Here is a 10,875-nt window from a genome sequence, read left to right as displayed (position 1 = left end):
CCTTCGGTAGTCCTCGGGAAAGCGTCTTCTTATAGTTACACAGTTCTTATAGTACACCGCCGTATATGTAACATTCTGGCCACATATAGCGTTGTGGGAAACACAAAAGTGTCTATGCGCCAGCTGTCTTCGCTAGCCTGAGGCTCGGAAAGCTGGAAAGTACAACAGTGCAAGTGGCCAGGAGAACAACTTAGTTGTAGAAAGTGGCTAGTGCCTGTCTGATAATTGATAGAAAGATCGAACAGTTTTAGTAAATACAAAAGGCCATCGCAGCATAATTTTCAGAATTTTTATTCATCATGTATAGATCATGTATTTCATATTTACACATCGAGGCGTTTGACTCGGAGCCTTGTGACCAGAGTGCATTCCGGAAAAATCTGCGAGCGAAAGTCACAGCGAACCCCGTAAACCGTTAACATAGAGAGTAGAAAAGGCTCATCCAAACCCTGAATTATTCGTCAAAGAACAGACCCAAAAGGGGAAAAAGCGCGCGACTACGCGAGGCAACGTAAATGCACTGTGATCGTCAAGGCTCCAACGACGTCTCTCGAAATCGCTACCAATCGCCGGTCCATTACACGCGGAGATCGGCGGCTCGTTTCTTTCCTTAAACTCTACGGAGAATATAACGCGATAAAAACGAGTCGCTCTGTTGCTTAACGCTCGCTTACACTGGGTTACTGCATCGCGGCCGAGATTATCGCGAGGGCAAAAAAAGGGCCCGGAGAGAAAATGTCGCGCGCTGCCTTTATTTACCCTAAGACTTATTACGTTATATACCGGGCGCTGTACTTATTTATTTACTTCTCGCGCGCGATGGATCGTTAAGCAGCGCACTACAATTATCGACACTTTGCTTTGTATACTCCAGCCGAAGCGCTATGCGTTTTTACCATTCGAGCGATTGTTTTTTTTATTTTTCGAGAAAATTCTTTTCGCACGCTACATAGGCGGCGCGCGTAAAAAAGCTATTTCGCGTACGGCTCGCGCGAATGGCCGGCTGGAGTATCCACACACTTGGCTTAATAAAACTCTTCACGCTAGTTGCACAGCTCGCTACATTAATTTTAGACTCGCGCGCTATTTTTCTAATTTTCACTGGCTTTTACATGCTTTTTTCTCACCGTGTCATTAGTGCGGCGCGAAGTCGTTTTGATTAATACTCTATAACATTCTTCGATACTTTCACATTCTCGCGTGAGTGAGTGAGTGTGTGTGTGTGTATGCAAACACGGTGATTAGCGCAAATAAAGAAGAAGTGATCTGGAATCACTCGCGAATATACCTGAGCATTTCTAATGCGAAATTTGAAAACTGTAAACTACTCGTACATCGTTAGACTCTGTAAATGCATCGCAGTTGTCGTTCTATCTAATAATGGACGATTAGACGATACTCTGGATTCTCAAACAGGCTCCGTGTCTTGTACTCTGTAGAATTGACTGATACGTCGTATACTGTCCAAAGCTGGAGCCTACTCGTAAACACACTCCGAAAGAAAGCGCAGCATCCTCGTAATCTTTGTTCACGGTTGTTGCGCAACTCCCGAATTTGGCAGTCTTGCAGTTAAGCGAAATGCGAGCTTTATTCGCTTCTCTCGACGTTTATGGTAATCGCGCGAAAACCACGTGCGCCAGAAGAGAGAAGTGCACGTGTGCAACGATGATGACGCGCTTCCCACGCTCGAATGTTCTCCAAGGAGGTCCTCGTCTCTCTCTCTCTCGAGAGAGAGCGCAAAGTATTCGAAAAATCGGGGCTATTGATTAAGAGAGAAATTTAGCATAGCTCGTGATGGAAAGTAGCTCTCGTTCGATCGGCGCCAGTGTCCGCGCTTTTTTTCGCCTACATCGCGCATTGTCTCGGAACAATGCGGCTGTGTTTACGCACTGCCGTGTAAGTCTATAAAATAAATAGAGAAGAAACGTTTTCAAGTTCATTAAGCGCGAGATTATACGCGATTTTAGAAAGCCGCGCGGACGAAAGGACGCGATAATCTCGTGTTAAATAGTCGGTTTAGTCTCGCTCGTACATATTGCATCGTCTAAAATTAATGACTAATAAGTATATTAACTATATGTATGCGCATCGCTCGATAAAATATTATATCTCCCCACTCGCTCGAGTGCGAAGAGACGTCGTCGGTTTTGACTTGGTATAAAAATTAGTAAGCATAATCGCCGTAGCTCGAGATCGTTCTCCAGATGATAGATCGAGTCCTGCGCGCACTTGTACCTATACTTCGGCTAAAGAGAAAAAGCGCGATGGCGGGTTAATCCGACTAAAGCCAGATAGCCGGAAAACTCAGTGCATCGCCTGCTCGGCGGCGATCGGCACGGGGTCGTAGGGTTTGGCGTTGTGTCCGACGTATCGGTTGTTCTTCCGGTGGACGAAGCCGTTCTGAGCGTCGGCCTTGTAGTAGACGACCCTGCGAATTCCGAAGGGATCGACGTAGCCGAAGGAGCCGATCGTCTTGTCGGGTCTCGTTCGCTCCTCCTCGTGGTACTGCTTCTTCAGGTAGTACTGGAAGCCGTCGGCGCTGCTGTGCGTGCCGTCGTAGGACGGGAACTCGTATTCCTTGTAAGCCGGCGACGTCGAGCTCGATGGCGATCGGTTGTTGTTTCTCCGTCGAGCCGGGAATCGGCCGCCGTTATCGTCGTTGCTCGCGGTGCCGTTGTAGCGCCTGTAGCCCCTGCAACACAGCCGTTATACGTGCACCTGAGTATACTATATTTAAGAGAGTTTAGCGATAAGTGTAAAATCGTAGGCGATCGGTAGTCGGCCGTTTTCGAGAAATCCGTCAGGCTAAACGATATCGCGTGGGAAGAGATTGAGATAATAGGAGAATAAATAGATCGGTATAATAGGAGACGCACCTGAACGTCGTAGGCGCCAGGCGAACGGCAGCCGCGTTGCTCTGACTGGCGAGGTGGTTCTGGTCCTGGTCGAGGAAGGGCGGTTCCACCAGCAGCCCCGGTTTCTGGCGGTAGGTGCTGCGGTAGGGCTTGTTGTAGAGGTAGTTAGCACCGGCGTCTTCGTGATAGGGCGACGGGGTCGTCAGGGAGAAGGGCCGAGGTCGCAATCTGCAATTCACCGATATATACGTATAGAGATCGGTATCGTTTGTGTAAACCTCGTAAAGATCATACCTAATTGATTGAACCGGTGCTGGAGAGACTGGTACCGGTCTCGAGGAGACGTACCCGGGCTCGATGCTATTGCTCGACACGTCCTTCAGCTCTGGTTGCCTGTACAGACACAAAAGCGAAATAATTAGCGCTCAAATTGCAGCTCTCGGCAGTTTTTCGATCGAGTTGATTAGCCGCCGCTGCTGGGAAATAAAATTTCTCGAGCGTGAACGATAATGTCTCTCGACTTCCTGCTGTGTGTGTGTGTGTGGATAGAGCGCGCTGTTATTATCGGATTAGGTAATAATGATAGAGACGCCATGTCTTTACCTGAACGGATTGTCCGGTCGTACGGGTCGCGCGAGAACGCCGCTGTTGGCGGGAAGCTTCTTCGAGATCGCCACTGCGTCCTGGATCGGCCTGTCCTTGCCGACGAATATCATCTTCGACCTGATGCAAAGCGTTAGGTTAAAATCATTATACACTAAAATATAGGTCAAAATTATAGTACACTCACTTGAGTATCCTGAAACCCTTGCTATCGGCGATGTAGTCCTTGATGCGTAGGTAGCCCAAGGGGTCAAGCCATCCCTCGGTGCCGATGACGGTGCCATCCTCGAGGCGTTTCTCCTTCCTGTACTGGCCGTTGAGCGTCTGGAAGCGAAAGTATCTCTCGGGTCCCTCGTCCGTCTGTATGTGATACTGCGTCTCGGGATTTACGTTCCAGCCGCTCCTCTCGGCCTCGATCTCGTCTGCCGTCAGACAGAGGACCGACACCTATATGGGCCGAGAACAAAGGGCATAAATTATCTTTACTGCCGCATTCTTCGTTGGCGCGACGACATTACCATGCGCCGCTATCGCACGCACATGCTTCAGCTGAAATTTTCTCGCTTTACGAGTCGCGGGATATTTACGAGAGAGGCGCTGTATAGATAAAGGCCGAGTAAACGCGTGTAAATTTCAGAGGGATGGACCTTTGCGAGACAAAAGCAGATTGCGCCTTTTTTCTCGTCCTACACAGAGAGTGTGCCGTATCCTCGGGTCACGGATTCAAAATCGGAAAGAAAGTTCGGAATCGCCGTTGCGCAAGCGCTGGGAAGACGAATAGCAGGAACGAGCCCGGTAGACCAATGAAGGCTATAATATGTCCGTTTGCTCGAGAATCAAAGTGGTCCCACGCGGACAATTTTGCAAGATCAACTCTGGGCATGTCGAGCAGAAGAAAGTCGATGATAAATTGCCCGTATCCCTTACAAGGCGAGCTGTCGTAAATCAAATAAGGAAACGCGAGCGAGCGAGTTGATGAATTTCGAAGGCAACGCACTACACCCCTACGCTATACTGCCGAGTATGTAACAAAAAAAAAAAAACACATCGACTCGTCTGATTTTTGCAACGAGGACTCGCTTATCGTTGCGACATTCGCACGTCCTCGAGAAGCTAAGAGTTCTCACGACGAATGTCATTACAGCCGTGAAAAAAGTAAAAGCTACGCCAAACAATGAAGCGTCAAGTTTCACAACCGTCCATTAAATCGTTGAAAAATGAATAGCCTAGAAACAAAAATTTGAGAACAAAGCGTAAGTTATACGTGTTATACTGACCCACTGGATATACAGCTCGGCTTCTAACCCTTCCCATAAAAATCCGCTCTCGCTCTCGTTACCTAATCGCCGCTCGAAGTAGTTCGAACCGCGAATTATACCTCCGGAACCTCCCAGGATATTCCCTCCCCCGAGATGAGAAGAAAAACAAAAAATGTTAGAAGTGCATCGTTGCGCAAACTAAGCCGCTCTGGAATTACGTAAACAATGCGCATGCCGCGGCGATTCGGCTTCGCGAATATGGGTCCAGCAGCGCTTGCGTCAGAGAAGGAGAACCCGTACGACATTTCGCTTCCTTATCGGGGACGTTACGTGTGGCGAGAGCTGTATAGATGAATCGCCATTTCCGAGAGTTTCGACGGGACGTCGTTAATTAACCGTATGCTCTTTAATTAACCGCGAGCTCGAGGGAGGGGACGAACTCGTTATTCTTGCAAGAGAGAGAGAGAGAGAGACAAAAGAAAATCTTCGCGTATATGTTAATTAATAAAAGGGGTTCGCCCGCGTCTAATTATACGCGCGCGCCTGATCGGAAGTGTATTATTATTGTTGCTATATTGGCAGGCGCGTGATAACTGATGTGTGGCGTACAGGTGCGACGCGTCAGAATTTCATTGTCGTCGCTGTGGAATTTCATGGACGGCTTCCTGCCGGTCTCGCAGTGCTGAACGTTTTCCGTAGCTTTAAAGTCGGAAGGATAACTTATTCGTTGTTACTAAAAATCAGATTCGTAAGTACCATGCATTTATTTACGATTCTCCAGTAGAGAAGATAGGTTGTTTGATTTTTAAAAAGCGCGAAACGACAGTTTCCTCTATTTTCGACTTACGGAACAGGCGCGTAAGACAGGTGCTTCTACGTACGTTTCAGGAATTATTTGAATATCCTTGAAAATGTCGCGAAGACAGAGCCGAGAGTTAAGCGGCCGCTGTTAAGTAAGAAGGAAGCAGTAGAGGGACAGCATTGAAGGATTGGGAAACTCGCGGGCTGTGCGGCGCTCCATATTAAGAGATCAGCGTCGCGTATCAGCATTTTTTTCGCCGATCATCCGACGCCGAGTTTTATCGGAGCACACGGTGAAAGCTCCGGAATACCTGGAAGGCGGTTCATCCGGCAACTTTCTATTTTTTTTTTTTTTTTCCTCTTTTCCTCGAGAGTCGCATCCTCGAACCTGCAGTGCAGCTTCCGGCAATTTTAGCCCGATTTTTACCCGCTTGTCGTGTATATACCCACACAAGATTAGCATCGGCGCGAGAGGCATCCGCTGAATGGGCGATGGTTCCCACGCAATTATACCCGCGTGTATGTTCCGCGCACACATTGCGATACCTTGAAGATAATGCGCAGCGAGGCGCCGATTTATTATATATATACATATATATATATATATATATGTGTATATATCGACTAATTCAATTTCGCGCGCGCGTTGATCGAGCGTTACGCCGCGGTATATGTATAGAGAAAAGGGTTTTGCAATACGGATAAAAGGAGTCAGCCGCGTACGTGCCACACCCGATAAGGATCTCCGCTCTGCGAAGCGCGCGTTTCGAGAGGACTAAGAGATTTATAAATTTAACGGCTTATTGTCTTCTTTATTTCCAAATCCTGTATATCTGTATATTTACGTTCAAAAGGTTTTTCACAAGCGAGTTTTCCCTCAAAATTAAAATAACAAAACGCGCATAGGCAAGAGCGGCGTCGAGCGCAATTTAACGGCAATTTTGTCGCGGAAAAAGAAAAGAAACGTCCGCGCTTTCGTCACATCCTCCATAGACACATACCGGAAGGCCCTAATAATCTGGTCGGTGAGCCGAAAACTGTATCACAGCAAAGGGAAAAAGAAAGGAAAAGCGAACGAGTTCCAATCCAACGGGCGTAAAAGGAAAAGCCAGCCTCGCGAATTCTTCGTAATCGCGAGTGCGCTTGTGCAGTGTAAAGCTTGTTTTTGATTTATATCGCCGAGAAAGCGTTTAATACGCGCCGTAATATCGACGCGCGTTCGTTCGCCGACTCTCCTTTTTTCTCGATTCCGGGCGTCGAGTGCAGTTTTTTTTTTTTTTTTTTACAGAGCCGCTTTACGATTTTGATACGTGAAATTGCTCATACGCAGCTGCAGTTTCGCTCTCGAGGCGCGGCTCTGCAGCATCAGGAAATAAAAGTTTACCGATGTTATTTCCAAGCTGCGTACGCGGATTTCTCTCGGCGTATAATACCGATCGCTGGGATTGTGTGTTTTTAAACAAAGCTCGAATTTTCTCGAACGCCAATGCCATAGTTTCGAGCTGTCTCTCTCTCTCTCTCGGCTGAAAACAAAGCTACAAACTAGCTCTCTCCGAGCGCGAATATACAAGTATACAACTCCCACGAGATATCGGCGAGCGGCGGTGCGACGCGTGAATCAAAGGAAGACCGATGCAGCCGCACACAGGATCATTACCCGTCAAAGGGACGACGAATTTACGCTCTCGCCGCTAGCGAGACTATATACAACGGCGACCTTGGAAGCGCGACTCATCCTCTCCGCGAAATCAAGGTCGAGTGCAGGAGGCCGCGCGCACACACACACACACACACGGTTGCGACTCTGCGGAGGCGTGAAGAATCGTTAATGCCGTCGCGCTTACCAGCTCGTTACTTATGCGTAATATTACGTCGCTCTACTATACGGGCTGTGCAGTGACCAGTCGAGCTCGAAGCGAAAATTATCGGTTCTTATGCTGCAGCCGATCCTTTATACCGAAGCGTGCATTAACCGATTATCGCGAACAAAAGTACCACCTATACATACACCGACGCAACGAAGCAGAGCTTGTATAAGCAGAATTGTATAATACGAAGGAAAAAAGAAAAAACAGCTAATAAAAGCCTCGTCATTGTCGCATCGTTGCAGATGTGTTTGCAAAAGTGCAATTCGTCCGAGCCACTGCGGGGGGGGGGGGGGGGGAGAATTTTGAAACTGAAAATGACGAGTCGCGCAGCTCGAGAGAGAACGTTTGCTATAAGCCTAGACGCACGAAGACACAATGAGCCCGCACGCGCCGATTGTAATCTCGGCACAGAAGCGAAAAAAAAAAAGACAACATATAACGCAGCCCTCCCGCGGCTTGACAAACGACAATTGCGCGCACGTACATCAGCTATATAGAGGAGGAGAAGAGAGAGGGACACCGTCATTAATGTAATTGCCGGCTTTCCAGGCGAAGGTGAATGTCGAGGCGCTGCTTTGCCGTGTGTATTAGTGTCTATAGTGCTGGATTTTAGCTTTTGATTATCATTATAATTTATTTATTTTTTTTTTGTTTTCCGCTAGACGCGACGATCGTTGCCAAGAAATGTATTTATGCGCGAAGAAACTTTTTCAATAGACAGCATTGGCACTTAATAGCACGAGAGCGATCCAAGCGGCCCAGTATAAGGCACGATACCGATATACATATGCAGTGCCTGCGGAGATATCGATAATGGGGGATGCGCGCCACCTATATTTCCCAGCCGGAAGCTTGGCCAGAAGGTAGGAAACGAATAACGATCGCGCCGTGCGCTTTTTCATTTTTGTCGACCGATCGACTGCCCGATGTAAATTGAAGAGACAACTTTTTTCCCCGTTGAAAAACTCGAAAGCGATCGCAGCTTTTTTTGCAGCCATCTCAAATTACAAATGATAATACTCCGGGTTTGCGTAATTTCCTCATTCCTCCATTACGCGGCTTTCACTATATATACGCACACATCGCGACGGTAGCTTCCTTGTTTATCCTCGAAAATCCCTATATTATTTCGGCGCGTATAAACAGCGCGCGATCGGTTTTCCTTTTTTTCTCTTCGCGCAGAAAGTTGGCGCTTTCATCGCTCGGCTCTATAATAATCTCTCTCTCTCTCTCTCTCTGTCTCTCTTATACTCTCGGTATGCGATAAAATTTAATCCGCGACAGCGATGACAATTATCCTTTCACACCGAGGCTATAATCGCTTCATTGTCGTGAGAAAACCGCCTCTGCGGTTTAAAAGGGATCGACGATAATTCCTCGCGATCTTATAATCATCAATGAACGCCCGAGCGTGCGATCTATCGCGAGTTTTCGCATCGGGAGCGGCTACTACTACTATCCTATAATCGCATATGTTCCCGAGAAAGCACTTGAATTTCACTCAGCGCCGCCGCGGCTCGATGAAGCAATAACTTCGGCTGGTCGCTTCGCTAAACCGATACGCAACGCCTCTTTTGTATATAGTACATGGCAAATTGCTGTTTACGCATTCGCTGAAATATTCGAGCACTAAATCTCGAAGTATATGAAAAAGCCGTATAAGAGCTTTAATGATCGAACGCCCTTCTTGTAGACGAGCGGAGGGATAAGTCGTAAAGGATAAAACGATCGTGGCTGTAAAGAAAGGAGTTCGTTAATGCATCGGAGGCTTGGTACCATAAAATCGAACGATATACCGAGTATAATGGACGAATATGCAAGCTATGCCGCCTGTACGAAAATGTTTGCCGAGGTAAGATAGTATGCGATTTAAATTGGAATTTTTGTGAAAACAATCGCCAAATATCACCTTCGACTCTGCACGATGATTTTTTCAAGGTTTCGAAAGTTGTCCACCGGTAGAATCCGCGAGTAAGTTTCGTCCTTTTTTTTTATCAAATTTCAGTTAATTTATAATCGCAGCAAAAACTTTCCGACTCGTGCCAATAGCTCCTTTCACATCCTCTGCACGAGTCGCGTTCAGCCGAGATGAAAGGTTTATTCTCTAGATCGGCTGCCCTCGAAAAAATGTTTTTCACTGCACATCTCGCATATAATCGCCCATGAATATTCATCGCGGCGCGAACGATATCTAAAAATACCTTATTACGACGCGTCTCTCCTCACGCACCGATGATTAAAACGACAAGTGCTGCTTCGTACGTGCACAAATTGCCCTGTACATCCTCGTTCGTCGCGGTGCACGACTATACGCGCTTATGAAGGGCTCGTTTCGCAAACCACACGCGAAAAGACACATTGGGTCGTTAGTTTTTATGCGGTATCCTGCGCGGATGAGTCAATTTCGCCGAATGGGCTGCTTAAAATTCATCGGAGATGTTTATCGTTATAGTATCTGCCAATACAGTGTAACAAGTATAGCGACGGTATTCGAAATCTACAAACTACTCGATCGAAGCCTCTGAGCAGTATCTGGACAATCCTTCGCGGGAATATAATACGACACGCGAACGAGCGAAATCAGGCCCAGATAAAGCTCAGCAATAGAGACAGAGAGAGAGAGAGAGAGAGATAAAGACAGAACCCATAACTACAGGCGCCCAGGTACACACACTCAAGATACTGAGAGAGAGAGAGAGCCGAGGCGTGTATGCTTCAGAGGCCGCTCACGCACTTCCTATTACGGTTAGAGCCGGCGCGTGTGGTGTACGCACACATCGCGTGGGTGGTTCCCTACGGCGTTACATGCGTTTAGTGCCGCGGCTGCAGTCGATTTTTTTCCCCAAGATTCACGTCTCTTGTTTGCCCCGTCAATTACCTCTTTCTCTCTCCCCCTTCGCCGCGCTTTGATTTATTTTTACCGGCGCTTGTTTGCATAACGCGTAACGCGCGGATCCCATGGTTTCTCCTAATAATCCTCGAGCCGAACAATAGGCTTGAAAATAAGGAAACAGCCTGTATACGCCGCGCGAGTGTAGTCGAAGAAAAGAAAATCTCACTCTCTTTTATATTATACTGGGAATCCGCGAGTCGATCGATTATTCGAAAAGCCGTAAAAGGAGGCGACGTGTGTAGCGAATAAATTCGCCGCTGTCTGTTTATAGAAAAGCGAGAGCGGGAAAAATTCACCGATGACTTCATCGCTAGCTGTCACTCCTACTATATACACGCGCTTATATTTGCCTGCCTGTGTGTCTTATCGCCTAGAAGTCGTTGCACTTTTTTTTTTTTTTTGCGGCAATTGACTCTCTCTCTCTCGAGTTTCGAAACTTTTATATGGGTTACAGGATCTTTGTCTCTGCGGCGCGTGGGCCTCTCGGCGGCGCAGCTGCAGCGTTTATCTTTTCAATGCAAATTTTTCCCTCGCATCAGTCGCCGATGTGACGCCGTATGGCCGATCGTCGAATTAGCCAGCTGAATCGATGATTC

The 10,875-nt window shown here is 47.4% G+C and overlaps 2 protein-coding genes across 3 annotated transcripts in view; one reads left to right on the top strand and one right to left on the bottom strand.

Moving 5' to 3' along the window:
• Positions 1 to 275: 275 nt before the first annotated feature.
• LOC100117367 (cuticular protein RR family member 58) overlaps positions 276 to 10,875 on the bottom strand; it is a 20,244-nt gene continuing 9,644 nt past the window's right edge. For both annotated transcript variants that reach the window (XM_008206593.4, XM_016983127.3), the window contains 5 exons: positions 3,646 to 3,905; positions 3,459 to 3,578; positions 3,150 to 3,248; positions 2,877 to 3,083; positions 276 to 2,692 (listed from right to left, as the gene is read on the bottom strand). In XM_008206593.4, coding sequence (XP_008204815.1) covers positions 2,305 to 2,692; positions 2,877 to 3,083; positions 3,150 to 3,248; positions 3,459 to 3,578; positions 3,646 to 3,905 — 1,074 coding nt within the window. In that variant the 3' untranslated portion in view covers positions 276 to 2,304. The remainder of the gene's footprint in view (positions 2,693 to 2,876; positions 3,084 to 3,149; positions 3,249 to 3,458; positions 3,579 to 3,645; positions 3,906 to 10,875) is intronic.
• The window catches only part of LOC100117435 (cytochrome P450 302a1, mitochondrial), a 23,214-nt gene continuing 17,699 nt past the window's right edge, over positions 5,361 to 10,875 (top strand). Inside the window, exon 1 of the mRNA XM_001601625.6 lies at positions 5,361 to 5,465. The gene's annotated coding sequence lies outside the window, so the exon portion shown is untranslated. The remainder of the gene's footprint in view (positions 5,466 to 10,875) is intronic.

The sequence above is a fragment of the Nasonia vitripennis genome, chromosome 2 (assembly GCF_009193385.2).
Source record: "Nasonia vitripennis strain AsymCx chromosome 2, Nvit_psr_1.1, whole genome shotgun sequence".
In the NCBI taxonomy this organism is placed as follows: domain Eukaryota; kingdom Metazoa; phylum Arthropoda; class Insecta; order Hymenoptera; family Pteromalidae; genus Nasonia; species Nasonia vitripennis.
Note: the sequence above shows the minus strand (reverse complement) of the source record. Positions and strands in the feature narration are given on the sequence as shown.